At 42.9% G+C, this 25,801-nt stretch overlaps 1 protein-coding gene across 1 annotated transcript in view; it reads left to right on the top strand.

The window, feature by feature from the left end:
* The window catches only part of LOC146562171 (voltage-dependent N-type calcium channel subunit alpha-1B-like), a 349,202-nt gene that overhangs the window by 67,234 nt on the left and 256,167 nt on the right, over nt 1-25,801 (top strand). Inside the window, exon 7 of the mRNA XM_085293681.1 lies at nt 13,112-13,215. Within this exon, the coding sequence (XP_085149807.1) occupies nt 13,112-13,215 (104 nt within the window). The remainder of the gene's footprint in view (nt 1-13,111; nt 13,216-25,801) is intronic.

The raw sequence follows: 25,801 nt of genomic DNA, 5'->3' as shown, positions 1-25,801 counted from the left end.
GCTTTATCTCCATGTTCACAATAAATCTGTCTGGATTTTAGTATATATTTTTTTCACCTTCTCCATCATAAGAATATTTCGTTCCATTTGTAGTAATAATTTTTCGTTGAACAGATCTGGTGTGGGTGAACCTCATGTCACCTATGGACATCTCCCATGTTCCTCACCAGCGTTTTAACATCCTCAGAGTGTACTTTATTCTTATATGCTACATAACTGATAATTTGCTCCTAATGTAAACCTTCATAGACTCCCACAGAATGTCCCTCGGCAGCTCCTTGATTTCATTAGTTTTCAAGATGAAATGTTTGGAATTATTTACATAGAAGTAGCTGAGGTTCCACGTTATCTGTAAAAATAAAATGGAATAAGTGGAAGTAGTTCCACGTGTGTGTGTGTGTGTGTGTGTGTGTGTGTGTGTGTGTGTGTGTGTGTGTGTGTGTGTGTGTGTCATTATTCATTGCAGGTTGGATATTGAATAAGTTACTGCTACTAATATAATACAAATACCTTTATTGATGGATAATGTATCTATCAACTTTAAACTGAAAAAGATTAGATTTGTCACGGCGAGTTGAGTGAGCCGTGTGGAAGAAAGAAAAGGAGGATCCAAATGCAGGCACTTGTAAAGGTGTGAGGGTGGTTTATTAAACACAAAATAAAAATAGGCAAACGGCAAAAGGAACAGAAGGCTATCTAAACTGAAAACAACTAAACTAGTGAACACAAACCAGGACATGAACATGAAGGAGGATACACAGCGGAGAATGACGACGGATGACAGCAGGGATAACACACAGAAGGAGCACGGTGGATACACAGACGGACCAGCAACTACAATAACAGAGGACGCGACTTAAATACACACAGAGAAACACAGGGAGATTACACACAGGTGGTGGAGTAATTAACAGGATGAGACAAGAGGTAAAACTAAACACATTCACAAGAGACGCAGACCTTCACAATAAAACAGGAAACAAGACCTCACTACACAAAGACGCCGACTTGACACTGAGAGACAGACTGAATATAACACATGGAACCTAAATGCTAAACATGAGACACAAATCCTGAAACACAAATAAACAGAAACATGGAACTCTAACAATAACAATCATCGTAGCCTCAGAGAACAAAACAATCATTCAAAAATAAACCAAAACATAATAATGGATTGGATTTATATAGCGCTTTTCAAGGCACCCAAAGCGCTTTACAATACCACTATTCATTCACTCTCACATTCATACACTGGTGGAGGCAAGCTACAGTTGTAGCCACAGCTGCCCTGGGGCAGACTGACAGAAGCGAGGCTGCCATATCGCGCCATCGGCCCCTCTGGCCAACACCAGTAGGCAAGTAGGGTAAAGTGTCTTGCCCAAGGACACAACGACCAGGACAGAGAGCCCAGGGATCGAACCGGCGACCTTCCGGTTACAGATGCGATTCCCAACCCCCTGAGCCACGGTCACCCCATAAGAACACAAAACGCAGGGTCGAAACTGACCCAGAACCGTGGCAAGATTGGTGTATGGCTGTAGTCACTGTGATTGTCTGCTTTCTGTATTAAAGTGGACCAACTGTATGGCTGACGGGCCACATGTAGGTCTTTGGTTCTCTCTGAACAACTTGCATGTAAGTAATTAAGTATACATCTTAGAGTTTGTTGCAGTTTAGCCACTAAACAGTCCCCATCAGAAAAGGGTCTTTTTTGTATTTTTTGGAGGGAACTCACAGTACTCACAGTATGCCGCCAGCTGCTTAGACCTCTTCTCTCCAGCCCCGGTGCCTACTGAAATAGGGAAGGCATGATTAGATGATGTTCACCTCCTCTGACAGCAGCCTCCCACTGACACCACACCTTGAATCCACTGCTCCACCACTCCTCTGCAACTAAGCCACACCCCATCACAGCTATCCCCCCAAAATGTGAGCTCACATTAAAAAACAAATTGAAAAAAATAACAAAATGAAATGTGAAAAAGTTTACCCAACAGCAACTGAAGTAATTGTTTTCTAGATTATATTATCAGTTGTGGAAAATTATGACCTCTTGTTCTATAGAATCTTTCTTCAGTTCTTTGAATGTTGCGAGTATTTGGTGATACAAAACAATGTAACAGCATTTCAATCTGGTTAAGGGAATGAATTGCAACACCTTGATTATTTTCTTTTCTAGCAATTGTGTTATAGGTTTGCTGGTGTCCTTGGGATCTTTAATCTCTTGCTTGACTCAATTTTTCCCAAATATCCTCACATTTGAATAGCTTGGTATACAGAAGATGCAAGCAGTGCTAGCCAATAGATTCTCCTTCAAAGAAAAAGTTTAGCCTTTCTTCTTCGTTATAAACTTCTACACCTCATAATTGTAGTTCATTGAAGAAAGAGTCAGGACAAAAAGTCACTTGTTAAGAAAAAAAAATACTAAAACGGTTTAATTACTAATGTAGTTTCTAACAGGGAAAGGGAGTGATTCTGGACATGCGCATTTAAAAAAAACAACAATTTAGTTTTTAAATGTGGAAAAGGCCTAAGACTGTGATCCTATACACCACGGGTGTCAAGCTCCAGTCCTCAAGGGCCAGTGTCCTTACTTCTGGTTTTATGTATTTGTCATTTATTTGTCATTTTCGTATTTTCTACTGAGTAGGGTGTTTTCTTCAGTATACTTGCACAGGCAAGTAATTCTATCCATTTGACAAGTAATTCAAAACTACAAGTCCTCTGAGATGACCGCGACGCCACACTGCCCCTTTGTTTACAGTCGAGATCAGCTACTGGGACTTCGGCAGTTTAGCCACACTGGCGTCCCCACTGGCGTCCCCGCTGGCGTCCCCGCGGTGATCAAAAGGATTTACCACGGCTGCAGAGCCGAGAAGGAACGACAACTGAAGAGAAAAAGATTTCGTCCTGCTCTCCCGTCAGTAGTGACTGGTAACGTCAGACCGATTGCTAAATAAAATGGACAAGCTCGTGACGCTAACGAGGACGAAGAAACTTTTCTGAGAATGCAGTGTTGTGTTTTTCACAGAGACATGGCTGCTAACACGCTGCAGGCTTATGACATCATCAGCTCTGCGACAGCAGACCTTCTGAATCGAAGCCCCTCCATGTTTGTGGCTGTAATGGGCAATTTCAACCACACTAACCTCTCCACTTTTTTACCTACATTCAAGTATTATGTGGACTGCAAAATCAAACACTAGACCTGTTTTATACCAATGCTACTGAGGCATTCACCTCCATCCCTCTCCCTCCTCTAGGCAGGCCTTATCACAACCTTGTCTACCTCCAGCCCCTTTACAAACCTGCCATTTAGAGACAACCTCCAGCCATAAAAACTGTTAGACTTTTTAGGGATGCTTTGAGTCAACAGACTGGGATTTTCTTTATGACTTTCATGGGGACAATATAGCTAATCTCACAGGCTGTGTTACAGATTATATTAATTTCTGTGTAGACAAGGTGGTTCCCAAAAAAACCATTTGCTGCTTCTCCAACAATAATCCCTGGGTAACCAAAGACATCAAAGCTACACTAAACAAGAAAAAGAGAGCTGTTAGAAACGGGGACAAAGAACAGTTGAACCTGGTGCAGAAGGAGCTGAAAGCCAAGAGTGCTGAGGGAAAGGAGTCCTACAGAAGGAAGCTGGAAAGCAAACTCCAAGAAAACAACACCAGGGAGGTGTGGAATGGAATGCGGGCCATTACTGGCCAGAGACAAAAGACAGGTGTGGGAATGGAGGGGGACGTTGAATGCACATTCAACAACAACCTAAGTCTGCACTTCAATAGGTTTGATTGCCCTGCGTCTCCTGTCTCCACTCCTAGCTCTTCCCATATTTTCCTCCCCCCTCTCCTCCCCCCTCAGCCTGTCTCACTCTGTCCCTTTCAGCAGATGACATCAAAAGAGAACTGGGCAGACTCCAGTCCAGTAAAGCTGCAGGCCCTGATGGTGTCAGTCCCAAGGTGCTGTGCGTGGAGTTCTACATCGGATCTTCAACATGAGTCTGAACCTGCAGAGGTTTCCATCACTCTGGAAGACATCCTGCCTGGTCCCTGTCCCCAAAAAGATCAATCTGTCGACCCTCAGTGACTGCAGGCCAGTGGCTCAGACTTCACATGTTATGAAGATGCTGGAGAGACTCATCCTGCGTCCGCTGGTGCAGCCTTGGCTGGACCCCTGCATTTTGCTTATCGACCCCGTATCGGTGTGGAAGATGCCATCATCTACCTGCTGGACCATGCTTATTCTCATCTGGACATTGTTGGGAGCACTGGTCATGTTCTTTGACTTCTCTAGTGCTTTTAACACAATCAGACCATCACTGCTGGGGAATTCGCTCACAGAAATGCAGGTGGATGCCCCACTGGTAGCTTGGATCACAGACTATTTAACAAGTCTGTTAAATAGGGTGAAGAGCTGCTGGTCGGATAACATCCTGAGCAGCATGGGGGTGCCAGAGGGGAAGGTCCTGTCACCCTTCCTTTTCACCCTCTACACATCTGACTTCAGGTACAAGTCTCAGTCATGTCATCTGCAGAAATTCTCGGATGACTCTGGGCTGTATCAGGGACGTACAGGAGGAGGAATACAGGAATGTGGCGGACAGGTTTGTTGAGTGGTGTGAGCTATCTACAAACTATCTACAACATAACATCATAAAAACAAAGGAACTGATCATGGACTTTAGGAAGCCTGCTCCTCCTCCTACCCCTGTTCCCCATCAAAGGGGCTGAGGTCGTGGAAGACTACCGGTACCTGGGGATACACATTGACTGTAAACTGGACTGGTCCAAGAACACTGAATCGGCTGAGTCGGCTTTTCCTACTGAAGCGCCTCAGGTCCTTTAATGTCTGTAGGAAAATGACCATGTTCAATCACTCTGTGGTTGAGAGTGCTGTGTTCTTTGCGGCTGTGTGCTGAGGCAGTGGGGTGAAGACAGCTGATGCCAACAGGCTGAACAAGCTGGTTAAAAAGGCTGGTTCTGTCCTGGGTGTCAGACTGGAAATCCTGGTGGATTGTCTGAGAGGACAATGCTAAAAAAGCTCCTCAGTATCATGAACAACTCTTCTCACCCCATGTACGCCTCGATTATCAGAGCACACGCAGCAAAAGACTCATCTCCCCAAAATGCAGAACTGACCACCACAGGAAATCCTTCCTACCTGTGGCAATAACACTGTACAACTCCTCACTCTATAGATGACCTTTAGGATTAATATTAATGTAACTTTGTTTTATTTTTTCTGCTGCTACACTACTTTTTTTAATTCTTTTTTTTTTTGGTATTCATTTTGCACAAGTACTGCATGGCGCTGTGGTAGCTGTTTCAGTTCAGGGTCCCTCTCACTCTGTACAAGTCACCGACCCCAGACCATCACACTTCCTCCTCCATGTCTGACAGTTGACGCCACACACTGTGGCACCTACTCAAAGACATACAAAGTGATGAACTGAAGACTTCAAATTTTGATTCATCAGTCCACAATGCCTTCTTCCAGTCTTCAGTAGTCCAGTGGCAGTGTTTCATGGCTCAGGGAAGTCTGTTTGTCTTATGCTTAGCAATGGCTTTCTTGCTGCATCTCATCCTGTCAAACCTGAAAGTTGAAACTAAGACTTACTTACTATGACCACTATCGAGCTGTGCTTGAAGCCGTTGTCCTGTGAGCCACCTGTCACGCAAGTTGTTGACTCTCAGAAACTTGTCCTCTGATTCAGTTGTGGCTTTGGGTATCCCTGACCTGTTCCTGCCAGAGTTTGTTTCTGAGTGCCTTTTGATGGTGAAGGAAACTGTACTCACTGACACCTTGACATTCTTTGCAATTTCTCTGTAGGAAAGATGTCATGGGTTACTCTCAGGATCTACACGCAGAGGACTGGAACAATGGGGCTTAACTTGTGAGACATGAAACACATTATGGATATGCATGGTCCTGGGGAGCTTGAGGTGCACAGAAACGGGATAAACAATGGAGTCTACTTTGAATGGTCCAATAAAGGTGGGGGAACGTTTTTGTGATTCAGTCCTGAGAGGTACATACCGAGTCGAGAGCCAAACCTTCTGTCCAGAGGAGTATGCCGGGGCGGGGGTCCAGTGGCGATCCGCCAGCTGTTTGTTTCTGTCTGCAGTGCAAAGAAGGGCAGCTCTAGTGGGCCGCCTTTCACGCCGACATCGCTGCAGGTGCTGCTGAACAGAGAGCACAAAGTGCTCACCTTCGATTGCTGGGAACAGGGAGGGTTGAGACCCCAGGGAGGCCTCGAATGGAGAGACGCCAGTGGCGGATGAGGTAAGGCTGTTGTGGGCATACTCCACCCACGTCAGTTGGTCACTCCTGGTGATTTGATTAGTGGACGTCAAGCAGCGGAGAGCTGCCTTGAGTTCTTGGTTGGCCCATTCTGCTTGACCGTTGGTCTGCGGATGAAAACCTGACGAGAGACTGTGGACCCCGGTCCGAGACTATTTCTGCTGGGATCCCGGGACTCGATCTCCCATGACAGGACTCCGATTACACATGTGGGAGGGAGAATAGGAGAGTCACGGGCCTGATCCTCTTAGGCGGTGAATTGGCGGGAAAGAGCATCGGGTTTCACGTTCCGTGAACCGGACCTGTAGGTGATTGTAAAGCAGAATCTTGTAAAGAACAGAGCCCACCTGGCTTGTCGGGCGTTTAGCCGTTTAGCCGACCGGATGTATTCGAGGTTCTTGTGATCTGTCCATACTACAAAGGGTTCCGCTGCGCCTTCTAGCCAGTGGCGCCACTCCTCCAGGGCGAGTGTGATTGCTAGCAGTTCCCGGTCCCCGATGTCATAGTTCTGCTCTGCGGGAGGGAGACGACGGGAAAAGTAAGCGCAAGGGTGGAGCTTACCCTCTTGTTGTTGGGAGAGAATGGCTCCAACTCCTATATCCGAGGCGTCCACCTCTACAATAAACTGCCGCTTGAGATCCGGCTGCCTGAGGATGGGACCCGAAGCAAAGCGTTTCTTTAGCTGCGTGAAGGCCTCCTGGGCTCGATCATCCCAGCAGTAAGGTACCTTAGGGGAAGTTAGCGGCAAAGCAATCTTACTGTAGTCACGAATGAACCTCCGATAAAAGTTGGCGAAATCCAGGAACCGTTGAAGCTGCTTACGATTAGGTGGAGTGGGCCAGTCCAAGACTGCTTGTACTTTAGCTGGATCGGCTCTTAAATCGCCCCGGTCAATGATGTAGCCTAAGAATGACACAGTACTCACATGAAACTCGCACTTTTCTCCTTTAACAAACAGGCGATTCTCCAGGAAGCGTTGCAGGACTTGTCTGACATGGTGTACATGATCAGAGAGAGAGCGGGAGAAGATGAGAATGTCATCAAGGTACACAAACACAAAACGATTGATGAAATCATGGAGCACATTATTTACTAGACCTTTAAAAACAGTGGGAGCATTAGTTAGTCCAAACGGCATGACCAAGTATTCAAAATGGCCCAGGTGCGTGTTGAAGGCTGTTTTCCACTCGTCTCCCTCTCTTATCCTGACTGAGTGGTAAGCATTTCGCAAATCGAGTTTAGTGAAGATGGTCGCCCCCTGCAGGAGTTTAAAAGCGGATGACAAGAATGGCAGAGGGTACTTATTCTTAATGGTGATGTTATTGAGGCCCCGGAAATCAATACATGGCCAGAGGCTTTTATCTTTCTTAGTCACAAAGAAGAACCCAGCAGCCACAGGGGATGAAGAGGGGCAAATCAATCCATTAGCCAAGGATTCATTGATGTACTTCTCCATGCATTCACGTTCAGGTTGAGAGAGGCTGTACAAGCGACTAGTGGGAAGGGGTGCACCTGGGAGCAAATCAATACTGCAAACGTACGGGCGGTGAGGAGGAAGAAAGCGGGCTCGGTCCTTACAAAACACTTGGTTGAGATCATGATACTCCGACGGAATGGCTGAAAGGTCAGGGGACTAGTGTGGTGGTGGGTTACATGATGTTTTTACAGGAGTAGCAGCTTTAATGTTTTTCCTCTACACCCCCCCCCCCCCCCCCCCCCCATTTTTTGTCGAGGAGCGTGTCAGGCTACATTTCACTGTGTGTTATACTTGTATAACTATGCATGTGACAAATAAAGAACCTTAACCTTAACCTTAACCTTTTAAACAGGTCATGTGACATTCCTCACCCCACCCCAGAACCCTCTCCTCTTTCCAGTCGAGTACGGGGTTATGCTGGCGCAACCATGAAAATCCCAGCACTAAGGGTGTGAGAGGAGCTTGAAAAACATAAAACTGTAACATTTCACTGTGATTACCAGATAGAGTTAGGGACACGGGTTCTGTAATAAGAGTTATATTGGGAAGACGCTGACCATTTAAAGTGGTAACCTGCAAGGCGTGGGGCAATGCTTGTGTGTTAACTTTGAGTTCAAGAGCCAGGGAAGCATCCATGAAACTCTGCTCCAGTCAAATCAGCTACTGAAGGGAGTGGGAGGCAGAGTGGACAGTCACTTTAGCAGCTAGCATGAAACGTGGAGGAGAATGTGAAAAGGAGACCTCGCCCACCCGTACCCTCCTTTCTACCGGCGGACGTGGTCTTTTGGCCGTGCTGGACAGACAATGGCGATATGGCCCTTGCGGCCGCAGTAAAAGCACTCACCGGCCCTCCGTCGGCGGGCTCGTTCCTCCGGGGAGAATTGGGAGCGTCCGATCTGCATTGGTTGCTCATGCTCATCGCCGCGATCCACATCCCGATCTCTACCTCCGCTTCCGCTAGAAGCTGTCTCCGCTCGCCCCACGGGCCTCCGGGAACTGTAGTTGCCGGTGCAGCGATGCGCCCTCATATGTTCATCTACGTTCACACATAAGGTTATCACCTCCGACAGGGTTTTGGGCAATTCTCTCATTAGTATTTCACCCTTGAGTTCATCACAAACATTGTTTATGTCATGCGGCGGCTGTGTGAAGGCAAGAGAGGACCCAAATGCACGGCTCTAGACACACGGGGATGAACTCAAAGGCAGGTCTTTATTAACAGGAACATAAGAAGCAGAGGTGGGACCAAGTCATTGTTTTGCAAGTCTCAAGTAAGTCTCAAGTCTTTATCCTCAAGTCTCAAGTCAAGTCTCAAGTAATGTCAGGCAAGTCAGAGTCGAGTCTCAAGTCACTGGTGCAAAAGTCCGAGTAAAGTCACAAGTCTGAAATTTTGAATTTCAAGTCCTTTCAAGTCTTAAAAAAAAAAAAAAAAAACGAAAAAAGAATGTTGCAGTTATATGCTAAATGTAAATATTAGACCATGTAATTTTTAAATCTGTGTTTTTCTCAACACATGACAAAATAGTGAACTTAGAAAATATACACAAATTGTGAAATTGCACCTCTTTAAAATGCAGCTCAATTAAACCTAGCTCCAAGAATAATTTTCACCGACAGTTCTGAGACAAGCTGCATGTTATTCTTGGATGCGGTTGTAGGACCGGCTTTAAAATCGCATGACAAAAATATCATACATATTAAAAAAAACTGCATCACCAACGTAGCCTGGACAACATTTGCTAGTTAGATGAAGTCAGCTATCTCATTGTAGCATATTTATATGCATATTTATAATTATACGGTTCTTGGAGTGAGTGCACACACTCATGAAGTTTAGTAACTTCAGGTCACTGCAACAAGCCCAGGTACAGTTTACCGACGGATGGGTACAGGACCTTGAAATGCACCGTGTAGAACGAAAGACCATCGTATGAACAAAGGTAAGTTTACCAGTCTCACAAATCGTCATCATAAATACACATTCGTTAACCGTTTATTAATAGGACCTTTACGCTCAACGGTAATTAATTAGCAGTGGAAATAATTTCTGGTACGCGTTACAGAAATGTAGCAGTGACAATAATACTGTATGCTGTAATCGTACTGGGCAATTAGTGATACAAAAAACCTGTTTTATCCTGTGAATAAAAGTATATGTTTTTGTCAATGTACCATAATAACAGAAGCGAAACGCAATATTGTGTCAGGATAATTCACTATTTATGCACAATAAACACAGGAGCATAGCGCGACAATTTCTGTTCAGCGCCAGACTTGCTTGTAACCTATATCACCAATTATGTTATGAAAATGGCGCATTAACTACAACAGAAGACTTGCCTTTGTGGGAATGCTTGGAGCAGACTAACCTGTGAGCTGGAGTGTTCTGGGACGTTATATTTGGTCTTTGAATGGCTGCAATCCAGGCCATCCGTCGCCTCTTTGTTACTTCGGAAACATGGCTCGAACAATTTCTCTTCAACGACATAATCCGATAACAACCGATCTCTTTACCCGTCGGCTTTCCGTGGCTGTCATGCGACCGGCTATTGCAGTTAATAATTCAACAGCTTCTTGCCATTTGTGTGTTTCTTTTTTATCGCTGTGTGACTGATTTCAATTGAAAGCCTGCATGCGCTAGTACCTCTTGCCACGAGTTCCCAGAATCCTTTGCGGTTTTACCCCTGAATGACGTCACATTTTCAATCTCTATATAATATGCATGTTAAATTTTATATTTGGGGTGAAATATCAAGTCTTTTCAAGTAAACCGGTTCAAGTCCAATTCAAGTCCCAGGTCATTGGTGTAAAAGTCCAAGTCAAGTCACAAGTCTTAGAACATTTTTTCAAGTCAAGTCTAAAGTCATAAAATTAATGACTCGAGTCTGACTCGAGTCCAAGTCATGTGACTCGAGTCCACACCTCTGATAAGAAGTCATACAAAAACTATACTGGGAGCAACTAAAGCTGAGGCGCTGGGAAGACACGGGAAATGCACACAACCTAGAGGGACGACGCAACACAGAACAAAGGGACACTCTGACATAAATACAAGAAGGTAACGAGGGAAGTAGGAACACACGGGGAACACAGCTGAAGACAATTACTCATGACCGAGCAGGGAGGACACGAAACTGAAAATACTGACACCAAGATGTGGACCTTAAACACAACACAGTACACAGAGATGAGCACAGAGAGAGAGAGGCAGAGAACAAGGATGAATACGAGGGGATGACGAGAACACAGAACACAAAGGACGGGAACACGGTACCAGAACAAACACCACAATAAAAGCATGGACACAGGGGGAATCCAAATACCAAACCAAACAATCCAATGGACATAAGGAACAAAATACAAAACTACAGGAAAACTAAGAACACTGGGTCAAAATGACCCAGGACCATGACAGTTTAATAAAGTACTTATCAACGTGGGCTGCCCCCATCCAGTCTCCTCAGCCAGTGTCCAAAACTCCTCAGAGAAGTCCGCCATACACCGTCTTCCTTGTTTTAAGTTCAGCAAACAGTGACCCGCTGCTTCTGCTCCGGTGCCCCTTTCAAACACACTTATAAACTTTGAGAGAAATTCAGCATAAGCAATCTCCTGGTCGGTTTGTAGCACTGCTTGAGCCCAGTTTAAGGCTTGACCGCGGAGTAACTGAACAAAAAAGGCAATTTTTGCTCCATCACTTTCATAATTCTGCCGCAGCTGCCTAAAAGGCAACGTGATCTGTGTTAGGAAACCAGCACACTTGTGGAACTCACCAGAAAATGGCTCCGATGGCGGTAGAGATCGTTCAAAATGTTGTACTGCTTGTAATTCCATCTCCACCGTTGCTCGACACTGCGTGTATAGACCAGGTAGTGCAACATTTGAAAAATAGTTGCAGGACGGCACTGTGTAGCATTTTCCTAAATCCCTCGTTTTGCACAGTGTTGATGGGAGCCATATCTTTAGCCAGGTGATAAGTGATAGCTTCCGTAATTTCTTTGTGCCTGCGGGAGTTCAACGGGTATGGGGAAGCGCTGTATAAGGTTCCCATTATTGATGTTTGGGTGGTTGACTGGGACGGATTTTCTCCTGTCACTTTCTTGGCCTTTACAGCTTTGTCATATTGCACTTTATGGTGACATTTAAGGTGGTTATACAAATTCGTAGTGTTAGCTTGTGGTGCTGCTACTATGGCAAAACACAGCTTGCAAATGATATAATTTTGACTCTCATTGTCTTCTATAAAACCAAAAAACTTCCACACAGGGGAATGAGAACCTTTTCTTGGAATTAATTTTACAGTTGGGTTTTCATTCTCACTGCCATCAGTGAGCTTTTCCTCTGCACTCACTGTGTTTTCTCCCCTCAGGCAGTTTCTCTCACGTGCTCTCCGTTGTTTTTTCCTGCCAGCTGGCTTCTGAATCACGTGGTATAAGGCTCCGCCCTTGTCATTTGTTGAGCAGGAAGAGTGAGCGCTTGTTTTCTTGCAGATTATGTCCCGGATCAAAATGCCGTACAATCGTCACTTTTTTTTTTTTTTGTTATTGTTGTCATTTAGAAATGTGATCACACATAAGTATGAATTGAGATTGCGATTTTCTAATGATTAATTGTGCAGCCCTACAATACTGTTCAACTGATGCAACACTTTTATGCAGACAGGTTGTAAGTAATCCAGAAAAGTTGGAACACCTGTAGGAATTATTAGAGCCAGCATTCACAGCTTGATCAACCTCCATTGCTGCAGAACAGTTTTAAATTGTTAACCCAATTTGTGTTGTGTTGGGAAAAAAAAGCATTTTTGTATAATTTGAAATGTACATTATTTTTCAGTTTTGGGTGAGCTTACCTTTTCTTTCTTTTTTTTTGACCTCTGGCAGTTCACCACTTACCTTTGTCAACCTATTCAAGGGACTTGGAAAAATTGGGATGTTCTAAAACTTTTGACTGGTAGGCTCCTACTTCTTCACTGGGAACACGAGTTACAAATTCTTTTCATTGAGGTCTGGTTATAGATACAAAGCAAACGGAAAACTTTCACACATTTTGGTTTACAGGGTTACAAAACTCAGTTCACAACTACGCATTTGATTTACAAGTATAAAATATTTATGACCACAATTTGAGCCCATAGAAACCTGTCAATACTAACAGATGAACAAACATATAGGTTGGTGTTAGTATTTTTAGAAGATTGCTTGAAATGAAGAAAAATACACACAGAGCAGACATAAAAACATGCATAAATCAGTCTTATCCCATAAGTACAATCACAGAGTGGTATTTACAGTTCTAGTCTTTGTTTCTATGTGTTTATGTGTTCAGGCCAATGATGCCTCAGGGAACATGTGGAACTGGCTGTACTTCATCCCTCTCATCATCATCGGCTCTTTCTTCATGCTCAACCTGGTGCTAGGTGTGCTGTCAGGGTGAGTACAAACTATGAGGATGGTCTGAGATAAAAATTCCTAAAACTATTCCTTATATTTGAACCCAGCTTTATCTTACCAAGTCGCTGCACCTTGTTGGCTTGCCAAAGATAAGATAAAATGGGGAAACAGAAACCTGTACTGGTTCATTGCTGCAAGTAGTTAAATATTCTTTGAGTCATACCATGTTGAGAAAGGGCATGTTCTCACAAAGCATTTGTGTCTACCTGTGTGTTTAAACATACAAATTCTACATTTCAGTTGAGAATTTTTCAAGGCTGTAGACTATAACAAAGACATAACCACAGTGGCATTACCAATTCAATTCATTTTCAGTTCAATTCAATAAAACTTTATTGATCCTGAAGGTTGACCCCAAAGGAAATTGGGTTAAGGCTGCCGACCTTTGCCAGAGCCATCTTACCCTTCCGACCATACATACATTACACAAACATCATATGTGGAAGACAGGTTGGGTATAACAATGGAAAATGCACAACATGAGGAAAGACGAAGAGAAAAAAAGGAGAATTTGTTATTCCTGTCAGCTTTTGCCTTGAGCATCCAGCTGGCGCCAGGGGGGGGGGCACATGAGATGAAGATGAATGAATGAATGAATGAATGAATGAATGAATGCTTTATTGGCCATATGCAGGTTGCCCCACAGAGGAATAGGACCCCCCCCGACTTACACACACAACAACAAGACATCACATGGGAATACAGTCGGAGACCGGCAGCGTTGAGAGAATAACACTGAAAAAATTACACAACATTGGGAAAAGTACAAGAGGAAAAAAAGAGACCTCTTCACACGCTGGGCAACCTATGGGAGGACAGCATGAGAACAGGAAACAAAAAAACTCCTCTGCACAGAGAGCACATTAATGTCCACATCACAACATCAGAGCACATGACAAGCCACAGGGGATGGATAGGGGGGTGGGGGGTGATTCGAAGGAACACAGCAGTCGTCCTGCACCATGCTATCATTTCAGCGCGGCACGCAGACCCGCTGCCTTCCCCCGCAGGAACAAGCATCGAAGGCGTTTGGAAGGGAGGGGGATGAGTGCGTGCTTATCAGTGTAAGTGTATGTGTGTGCGTGTCCATAGTTCAGCTGAGACAGTGTCCTTCGCTGTATCAGGCTAAGTAAACAGTCCTCCAGCCGATCCAGGTGTCCTTCATGGGATGGGAAGAATAGTCATCACACAGTCGTTATCAGGGAGTTGTTTTGGTGGGCTCCAGCCTTGGGCCTAGCAGCTGGCACCGTGGTGTCCAAATGTAGAATATTGTTGATTTCTCCTTTATGCGAGCAGCGAATTTAGCACTCTGACACTGGGGCCTCGATTTCCCGTTGGAGCGCTGCGAGCCTCCCCATGATGGTATCAAGCTTCTGTTCCGTGGTGTTGTCATTCTTTTGGTTCTGAGACCCCACAGCTGCAGTGACCCGTTCTGCGATGTTATCCAACTTTCGCTCAAGGGTGTTATTGTGAGCAGGCCCCTCTCTGATGTATCCCATCATACGCTCAATGGTGTTAGTTTGAGTCTTCACGGCAGCTGTAAGCGTCTCCAAGGTGTTAACCATGCTGCGTTCGGTGTGGGAGGCCGCGCCTCGTCCCATCGCTTCAATTCCAGCGGTCAGCTTAGGGGGGGTTTGAACAGCTGGTTCCGCTCTCTTATTTCTCCGATAAGTCAGGGCCAAGCCAGCTCCGATCAGCAAGAACCCTGTTATCATGGTTCCGAATAGGTAAATATCCTCAGCGTCCTCGATAGACAGTCCCGCCAGGCACAAGATCCTCCAGGTTTGCCACCCATCCATCGTGTATCCGGCAGGGAAAGTCCCTCCAGGGCACTCGGGCTCTCCCGAGCCCAGACTTCTCGTTGAGAAGAGGGTGTCAATAGCGTTCAGAGACCAGTTGATCAAATCCATAATTCTCTGTTAGGTTTTAGAGAACGACAGTGAGAGACTGTTCAAGGGAAAAGTAGTGCACGCGAGACAAGACAGGACACAAGAGGCTAAGCAGGGGAAGATAAGGGGAAGGAGGAGAGGAGAAAAGTGCGACCGCCTTCACCGAGAGCCAAGTAAGAAATGATGGTAGTTGATTTGGTTAGTGCGAACAAACTGCTTCCAATTTTACAGTAGTCTAATGTCCATCACTGGTCACCAGGTTTCTCAATTCCCGTTGTTCTTCTTCAAGATGTTATCCATATTGCAGAGCCATGAACTTCTCCAAGATCTTGTCCATATTGTGTTCCAAAAAAACACAGTCTGAGTACTCACAGCCCTGCCCATCATTTATCATGTCGGCCAGCCTAGTGGGATTTTGAACAGCTGAAGGATCTAATTTTGGTTGTGCTGTGGCGTCCAACTACTGTTTTTCCTAGTGTGACTCTAATATCAGTTTCTCTATTTGTGTTGTTTTCTTTTAGCTTGGTGCTTTTGTTTGGCAGCTTACAGCTTTGCTGATAATTCTTTTCGCAAATTTTTCTTACATCATTGTAATTTACAAATACAGCTAAGCCTTCTCAGCACTAAACAGCAGTCACAAACAGATACTAGGATTTACGCTTTTACGTTTTGGGTTTTTTTGGGTTTTTTTTATTAACGGGGGGAGTCATAAATCACTAGTTTTGTAAAGTATAATTAATCACAATTTTAAGTCAGCTATAGTTAAAATCTGTTCTGTTATTCAGATTTGTTTTATATATATAAAAAGTTGTGTTGAAGTCCTCAAACAGTCTTCAAAAGCATTGCATGTGATTTCAAAATGTGTGCAAATATGGTGTACAGAGCAAATAATATTGTTTTAATCAGGGAGCACACAGGCTGTCAGACTGTTACTCCTGATTACAACTTTTCTTCTCCCATATGTGATGCTGAGCACATTGCACTGTTACTCTTACACTTTATGTCATTTTTAACTTCATTTCTGAAGCTCTTTTCAGTAACACAGCTTTAAAACATAATTGAATATGAGCATTAACACTAAAGATGCCTAGCTGAACTAGAATAGAACTATGCTTTCAGATAATTTAAAAATTCATCAGTAAATTTGTTGATTGTATTAAAAAGCCAGTGCAGAAATCTTGTGTGTCACATTTGAATGCAGGTCTCACAGTACCCCTTGCACTGTCTTCACATATCTTGCAAATTAAGGATGGACTCACAGAGTGGCATTCATGTTAATTTTCCAGCTTCCAGCAGTTAAGGTGATTTTTTTTAAGACATAGCATTGTGGATTGACTCTGTCCTTACTCTTAATGTAAACTTTCCCCTCCTATTATCAAATCTACCTCACAGTTTCTTTTTGAAAACAAGTCAGACTGTCCCTCAAAGACCCTAGTAATTTGTTGTTGTTGCAAAGTAATTGGCAGAATATTTTCTTACTCAACATTAATTCGTGTATACAGGGAGTGCAGAATTATTAGGCAAGTTGTATTTTTGAGGAATAATTTTATTATTGAACAACAACCATGTTCTCAATGAACCCAAAAAACTCATTAACATCAAAGCTGAATGTTTTTGGAAGTAGTTTTTAAGTTTGTTTTTTAGTTTTAACTATTTTAGGGGGATATCTGTGTGTGCAGGTGACTATTACTGTGCATAATTATTAGGCAACTTAACAAAAAACAAATAAATACCCATTTCAATTATTTATTTTTACCAGTGAAACCAATATAACATCTCCACATTCACAAATATACGTTTCTGACATTCAAAAACAAAACAAAAACAAATCAGCGACCAATATAGCCACTTTTCTTTGCAAGGACACTCAAAAGCCTGCCATCCATGGATTCTGTCAGTGTTTTGATCTGTTCACCATAAACATTGCGTGCAGCAGCAACCACAGCCTCCCAGACACTGTTCAGAGAGGTGTACTGTTTTCCCTCCTTGTAAATCTCACATTTGATGATGGACCACAGGTTCTCAATGGGGTTCAGATCAGGTCAACAAGGAGGCCATGTCATTAGTTTTTCTTCTTTTATACCCTTTCTTGCCAGCCACGCTGTGGAGTACTTGGACGCGTGTGATGGAGCATTGTCCTGCGTGAAAATCATGTTTTTCTTGAAGGATGCAGACTTCTTCCTGTACCATTGCTTGAAGAAGGTGTCTTCCAGAAACTGGCAGTAGGACTGGGAGTTGAGCTTGACTCCATCCTCAAGCCGAAAAGGCCCCACAAGCTCATCTTTGATGATACCAGCCCAAACCAGTACTCCACCTCCACCTTGCTGGCGTCTGAGTCGGACTGGAGCTCTCTGCCCTTTACCAATCCAGCCACGGGCCCATCCATCTGGCCCATCAAGACTCACTCTCATTTCATCAGTCCATAAAACCTTAGAAAAACCAGTCTTGAGATATTTCTTGGCCCAGTCTTGACATTTCAGCTTGTGTGTCTTGTTCAGTGGTGGTCGTCTTTCAGCCTTTCTTACCTTGGCCATGTCTCTGAGTATTGCACACCTTGTGCTTTTGGGCACTCCAGTGATGTTGCAGCTCTGAAATATGGCCAAACTGGTGGCAAGTGGCATCTTGGCAGCTGCACGCTTGACTTTTCCCAGTTCATGGGCAGTTATTTTGCGCCTTGGTTTTTCCACACGCTTCTTGCGACCCTGTTGACTATTTTGAATGAAACGCTTGATTGTTCGATGATCACGCTTCAGAAGCTTTGCAATTTTGACTCTGCAAGATATCTCACTATTTTTGACTTTTCTGAGCCTGTCAAGTCCTTCTTTTGACCCATTTTGCCAAAGGAAAGGACGTTGCCTAATAATTATGCACACCTGATATAGGGTGTTGATGTCATTAGACCACACCCCTTCTCATTGCAGAGATGCACATCACCTAATATGCTTAATTGGTAGTAGGCTTTCGAGCCTATACAGCTTGGAGTAAGACAACATGCATGAAGAGGATGATGTGGACAAAATACTCATTTGCCTAATAATTCTGCACTCCCTGTATATTTGAATGCTATAATGTGTTGACTTCTTTTTTTTACCTAAGTTGGACAGCAAGTCAGCATGCCAGAGTCATTCATTTGTTTATTTCACAATGGAGATATTTTTTTAATGTCTTTTTTCTAGTTTTGTGTTTTTATTCTTGCTGTTTTGTAAGTTCTGAAAGTAGGCAGGTTTAGGTATATCCACAATGTGACTGAAGCAGCTTAAAGCCATTTACACCATTTTTGTTTTTTAACCTGATCAAAGAAACATGTTTCAGTGGCTCATTTCCTTTCATTTCCACTCCTACAGTGTGGTTTCTAGTCACAAACAAGCAAGTTTAATTATCTCTCAAGGTTGAAAACTTCAGGGGGACACAGACAAAAAAAACAAAACAAACAAATCCTAAATATAGCCTCTTGCCTGCATTTCTGGTCTAAACAGAAGAAAAGTTATTAAAAGAAAAAGACTTCCACCTGTATAAATACCAGGTCTGTTCTTTTAAAGGAAGATAATAATTAAAATAATTAACTAGCTCTTCTACTTTATTACACAACAACAACAAGCATGGTCCAGTTTGTTTGCTTGTTTGTTTGTTAATTTATTTCAAACAAGTAAATAATAATAATGGATTGGATTTATATAGCACTTTTCAAGGCACCCAAAGCGCTTTACAATGCCACTATTCATTCACTCTCACATTCACACACTGGTGGAGGCAGCTACGGTTGTAGCCACAGCTGCCCTGGGGCAGACTGACAGAAGCGAGGCTGCCATATCGCGCCATCGGCCCCTCTGGCCAACACCAGTAGGCAAGTAGGGTAAAGTGTCTTGCCCAAGGACACAACGACCAGGACAGAGAGCCCGGGGATCGAACCGGCGACTTTCGGGTTACAGATACGCTTCCCAACCCCCTGAGCCACGGTCGCCCAATATACAGGTACATTTAGTAAAGAAAATAAGAGAGAGAAAAATACTATACAAAAGTCAATACATTTCAGCCTGTCCAGTTGGAACCAGGATGTAAGCGGTGGCTCAGTCAGCCTTGGGCCCCGACACATTCAATCTCCAGCCAATGGCCAGCTACCTGGAGTTTACAAAGAAATAAAAACAAAGGAAAATGAACAGAACCCCGTCCAGGTACTGTGATCACTGGCAAAATTTGCTTGCCAATTCCTATCCTGTTTATTTACAGCAGCTGTAGTTGTATTAGTATAGTAGTATTAGTAGCATATTTGTACATTATATCACTAAAAACAATTTTGTGATGTAAGCTAAGTAATACAAGTGTTTCTTGACGTGGCATACACTTTAAAATGGTAAGAACTTTGATGGAGATTACAATCACTTTGTTAGGTGCACATTGTTTTAAGGTGAGAAGAGTGTTTTTAGACTTTTTTTCATTTAATTTCATTGTCTCTTGTTAATATCCTTTTATATTTTCCTAACATACTTATCCTGTACATCGGTACTGTATAAGCGGACATAAAGGCTTGACAAAAGCATTCAGGGACACATAGCTCCTCTCTATGATTATGTTGTCTGTTTCCTGCCATAGAAACTGTCACATAGCTTTATAGTTACTTGTAACATGGAAGGTGACGAATGCAGTCTGACATCGCCGTGCGGGGTTGTCATTGTTTAAAGGCAAGGCAAGGCAAGGCAAGTTTATTTGTATAGCACAATTCAACAACAAGGTGATTCAAAGTGCTTTACAGAGACATTAGAAACAAGAACAAATAAAAAGCATGATTTAAAATTGATTAAAACAAGCAAATAAACTAACTAACTAATTAACAAACAAACAAACAAACAAACAACAGTATATAAAATCAAAACAGATAAAATCAGAACAGTAGATAAAATCAGTAGTTAATGTAAGTTTTGAAATTTAAGCTTAAAGTGTGGATTTGGTGCTTTATTCAAATGCAGCTGAGAACAGGTGAGTCTTCAACCTGGATTTAAATAAACTGAGTGTTTCAGCTGATCTGAGGCTTTCTGGGAGTTTGTTCCAGATATAAGGAGCATAAAAGCTGAATGCAGCTTCTCCGTGTCTGGTTCTGACTCTGGGAACTGATAAAAGACCGGATCCAGATGACCTGAGGGATCTGGATGGTTCATACTGGGTCAGGAGGTCATTGATGTATTTTGGTCCTAAACCATTCAGAGCTTTATAGGCCAGCATCAGAACTTTAAAGTCTATCCTCTGACGGACAGGCAGCCAGTGTAAGGACCTCAGAGCTGGACTGATGTGGTCCACTTTTTTGGTCTTCGTGAGGACTCGAGCAGCAGAGTTCTGAATGAGCTGTAGTTGTCTGACTGATTTTTTAGGTAGACCTGTAAAGATGCTGTTACAGTAATCAAGCCTACTAAAGATGAATGCATGGACTAGTTTTTCCAGGTCCTGTTGAGACATCAGATCTTTTATCCTTGAAATATTCTTGAGGTGATAGTAAGCTGACTTTGTTATTGTCTTAATGTGTTTCTCTAAGTTTAGGTCTGCATCCATCACTACACCCAAATTTCTCGCCTGGTTTGTGGTTTTTAGATGTATAGATTGAAGTTCTCTGGTGACCTGTAATCGTTTTTCTTTGGCGCCAAAGACTATTACCTCAGTTTTGTTTTTGTTTAGCTGGAGAAAATTGTGGCACAACCAGTCATTGATTTCCTCAATGCATTTACCAAGAGCCTGTACAGGGCCTCGGTCTCCTGGTGACATTGTGATATATATTTGTGTGTCATCTGCATAGCTGTGATAGTTTATTTTGTTGTTGTTTATAATCTGTGCCAGTGGGAGCATGTAGATGTTAAACAGAAGGGGTCCCAAGATGGAACCTTGGGGAACTCCACATGTGATACTTGTCTGCTCAGATGTGAAGTTACCTATTGATACAAAGTATTTCCTGTTTTCTACGTATGTTTTGAACCAGTTTAGTACAGTTCCTGAAAGACCTGTCCAGTTCTCCAGTCGTTTGAGTAATATGTTGTGGTCAACTGTATCAAATGCTGCACTGAGATCCAGTAAAACTAAGACTGACATTTTTCCACTGTCTGTATTCAGACATATGTCATTGAACACTTTGGTCAGAGCGGTTTCAGTGCTGTGGTTCTGTCTAAAACCTGACTGGAAGGCATCGTAGCAATTATTCTGTTTTAAGAAGTAACTGAGCTGTTGAGAAACTGCTTTTTCAATGATCTTACTTAAAAACGGGAGATTTGAGATCGGCCTGTAGTTGTTCATTTGTGTCTTGTCAAGATTGTCCTTTTTCAGTATAGGTTTGATTACAGCAGTTTTTAGTGATTCTGGAAACACACCTGATAATAAAGAAAAGTTGACGATCTGTAACAGGTCTGACTCTAAAGTCTTTGAGACCTTTTTGAAAAAACTTGTTGGCAGGACATCTAAACAGCAGCAGGAGGAGTTCAGTTGACCTAAGATGTCCTCCAGGTCTTTGCTGTTAATAGGGTGAAACTGTTTCATGGTGTTTAAACAGTTTTTTGGTGGACACAGTACATATCCTGGATCTGCTGTTGATGTACCAATTGCTTGTCTAATTTTTTGGATTTTTTCAGTGAAGAATTTGGCAAAGTCATTGCAGGCCATGGTCGAATGAAGTTCAGCTGCCACTGACACAGGAGGGTTTGTTAGCCTGTCAACTGTAGAAAATAAGACCCGAGCATTATGGCTGTTTTTAGTGATGATGTCAGAGAAGTAGGACCTCCTTGCATTCCTCAGTTGTAAATTATAATTGTGAAGTTTCTCTTTATAAATGTCATAATGAACCTGGAGGTTTGTTTTTCTCCATCTGCGCTCAGCTTTCCTACACTCTCTTTTTTCATTTTTCACCAGTGTGGAGTTTCTCCATGGAGACTTTTTCCTTCCAGAGATAACCTTCACCTTAATGGGAGCAATAGTGTCCATTACATTTAACATGTTAGCATTGAAGCTATTGACGAGCTCATTGACTGACCCTCTGGACAGGTCAGGTGTTAATGGGAAGACCTGGTTAAAAATTGCACTACTGTGTTCAGTTATACACCGTTTTGTGATCACTGTTGTTGATATATTTGTGTGGGCTGAGATTTTACTTTCAAAGAAAACACAGTAATGATCAGACACGCCCACATCAGACACAGTAACCTTTGAAATGCTCAGGCCTTTGGAGATCAGTAGGTCAAGAGTGTGTCCTCTATTATGTGTGGCCTCTGTTACATGCTGAGTCAGCCCAAAGTTGCCCAGAGTGTTACTCAGGTCTTTAGTCCCTTTGTCCTGAGGGTTGTCCACATGAATGTTAAAATCCCCAGTAATAATTACACAGTCAAAATCAACACAGATCACAGACAGCAGTTCACTGAGGTCATTAAAAAAGTCTGTGCAGTATGTAACCCTGGTTAACATAGCTAACAACAAATAAAAGCCTGTTAGTAAAAACAGTCATAAGAAATATATTACAGGTGATAAATAGTCAATAAATAGATCATAATGGTTAGAAAATTCATTAAAAACATCAGCAATGATATAATTCATGGTATAGGATTTCATTTGTGTTTAAAAACATGTTAAAAGGGTACAGAACTTGCTAATTCATGGTGTTTTATGTTAATTCAGGTAAAATGGCTAAAATATGTGTTGAGACTCTTATTGTGAAAGGGCACGCTGCAGCGTGACTCCTGTGATTAGCCACACCCAATCGGGTTGTTCCTTTTTTTTGATGCTCGAGAGGGAGAAATGCAGACAGTCCTTGCAGAGCTGCTGCTTAAATGAGTGAAAAAATAGTAAAAATAAGCCAAAAATCTACTTAAAGCCATTTTTGTACTCTGGAGAATGTATTTTTGTTTTTCCGACCTGTCCTTGCCTTGGTGACGTTGTGAACATAACCGAACGGGACTTGGCCATTAAGGTTTGGATCGGGAAATGCTGAGCTAGAATCGGAGTTTGATCCGCTGAGCGAGAAACAAGATGGCGAGCCACCCACGGACCCATTGAACTGTACCGAGCAGGAAAAAGGAAAACGCCCCCTGCTGGACGTTGAGCTCTTTCGCTGATAAAACTGGTAGGATTAATCCATACACCTCTGCAAAAGAACAGCGGACTTTTCAAAGCACTGGATAATCATTCGGAGTAATTCCAGGACTAATAGTTAAAGGACACAAAGACAACTTTCTTTTGTTTATTTGTTTGTTTAAGGGATTTATTCAGCCTTTTGCTGAATTGTTTTCAGTTTTACATTTATTTATTTATTTATTTTTGTAATTTATTTTGGTCAACCTTACATTTTAATGCTGTAATGGTGTTAATGGAAGTGTAAATAATTTTGTTGGGTTAAAACAAAATAAGAACTGGTTGAGAATTTAAAGGTGAACCTAGACCAAGATTAAATTAAATCTTGGGCCTAAAGAACTGAACTTGATTTAAAATAACACAGTGTTAATGCAAATAGATCAAGGGATAAACTTGAACTTAGAACTTGAAATAAATAAAACAATAACCTAGGTTGAGAATAACATCCTTCTAAAGCCAAATAAAAGGTTTTGAGATAAATAGGATGAACTGACAGAACATACTGAACTAAGAAGGGGAAAGAAAACATCTTGTTTTCCTTAAATGTGTGATGTTGAATGTTTTATGTAATGTGTCTATAACTGTCTATTCTCTGTCTTCACAAAATAATAGGCTGGCAATTTAAACGTATTTACTGGTCTGTGGTCTTTATTACATGCTACGCTCATTACTGCTCTAGTAGTCGAACCTAACTGGTCCTAGTATACTGTAACGACTCCAGAAGTGTTACAGAAGTGGCGAGCCAGCCAGGAGTAGTAATTGATCCCTCAAGTTTTTTTTCTGACCCAGACCTCAAAAATAGGCCAAGTCCGGCAAAATGGAAATAGTTGACAGAGAAAATGTTAAAATCCCAAACTCAGTTATTGTTAGTGGGATTACAGGCACAGATGCTGATGAAGCTTTAAAAGACTTTTTAAGCAGATATGGTCGAACAGCAAGAACCCTTAAGATAGATGACCCTAAGTCTTCTTACCACAAAAATGCTATTGTAGAGTATGAGAGTGGATCTGCTCTGTCGACACTTGAACCCTTACTACCCTACACACTTGAATGTCCGAATGAAGTCACTTATCAGATACGAGCCCTGTCACCTGAGTACATCGCAGCTGTTACCAACGTCGCCACCAACAGTTTTTTCAATGAACTGCAAAGCATTGCTAGACTTAGTGGCAAATCTTTTGAAGCTGTTCTGCATGAACACCTTTCCCAATGTGCTCAGTCAGTCACACACAGCACAGAAGCTCCTACCCCAGACGCACAAAGTGAACTAACAACCCAAGTACAAGCAAATGACCAACCTATCCAAAGTGAAACTGCAGAACTGATCAAAGCTAACATATGCATCAGCGATTCTGAGTCAGACAACCAGACACAGCCAGATCTACAAACTACCATTCCACAGAGCTTTATAACACACCCTGATGTGCAAAAGGTTGTAGTAGAGCACATAGTGCGAAGTGAAGCTCTTGTCTCACCAGTGAGCGCCTCCTTCCGCCTCAGAAATTTTTCAGGCAAACTGCCCTGTCCTAGTCATGAGGTGGACTTTGATACATGGCGCCACAGTGTAGAGCTCATACTTCAAGATCCCAATCTGTCTGACTTGCAACGCTCACGGAAAATCGTACACAGTCTTGTACCGCCTGCTGCCAACGTGGTGAAACCTCTGGGCCCTGAAGCCTTGCCCTCAGCTTATCTTGAACTACTCCATTCAGCTTTTGGCACTGTGGAGGATGGCGACGAGCTTTTCGCCAAATTCCTCAACACATTACAAGATGCAGGTGAAAAGCCTTCACACTACCTCCATCGCTTGCAAACAGCTCTCTCAAAAGCTCTGAAAAGAGGCGGTGTCGTAGCTAGTGAAGCAGACCGACACCTTCTGCGTCAATTCTGTCGGGGGTGTTGGGATAATGCCTTGTTAACAGATCTTCAGCTCGAAAAGAAAAAAGATAAACCCCCCTCATTCACCGAGCTGCTGCTACAGTTGAGAGTGGAAGAGGACAAGCATACTGCAAAAGAAAGCCGAATGAAAAAACATTTTGCTGCCACCAGACCAAAAGTAGCCTCTCACTCTATTGCTGCAAATGCTGACTTTCCTGCGCTCACCATGCAAGACGATCTCACTGAAATGCGAACACAAATAACTGCGCTGCAGAGTGAACTGACGAGATTGAAACCCCAGAAAGTAGACCCACCAGTAGATGCTCAAAAGGATCTGGTCACAGAATTAAAGGCACAAATCAGTCAGCTTCAAAGCCATCTCGCAACATTAACCCCGAACCCTCCTAGGAAAAAGTCTAACCCTCCAAAAGCTACTGCTAAGACCAACTCTCAAGTACCCGAACGAACCCTTTTGACATCCCAAGCTGCGAAGAGTAGGCCCAGGCCTGGTTACTGCTTCCAGTGCGGCGAAGACGGCCATATTGCCTCTGTGTGCCCAAATGACCCAAACCCGTCTTTAGTCACTGACAAAAGGAAACAGTTGAAAGAAAAACAGTTGCTGTGGGATAGACAAAACAAGCAAACACAGCCTTTAAACTAAAGGGAGCCCTCATTGCGGGACAAATGGGTGCTACAGACAAAAC

This window comes from Mchenga conophoros, linkage group LG12, assembly GCF_057382185.1.
Source record: "Mchenga conophoros isolate Kocher_MC1m ecotype Shallow Benthic linkage group LG12, M_conophoros_male_GT1.1, whole genome shotgun sequence".
NCBI classification, from domain to species: Eukaryota; Metazoa; Chordata; class Actinopteri; order Cichliformes; family Cichlidae; genus Mchenga; species Mchenga conophoros.
Note: the sequence above shows the minus strand (reverse complement) of the source record. Positions and strands in the feature narration are given on the sequence as shown.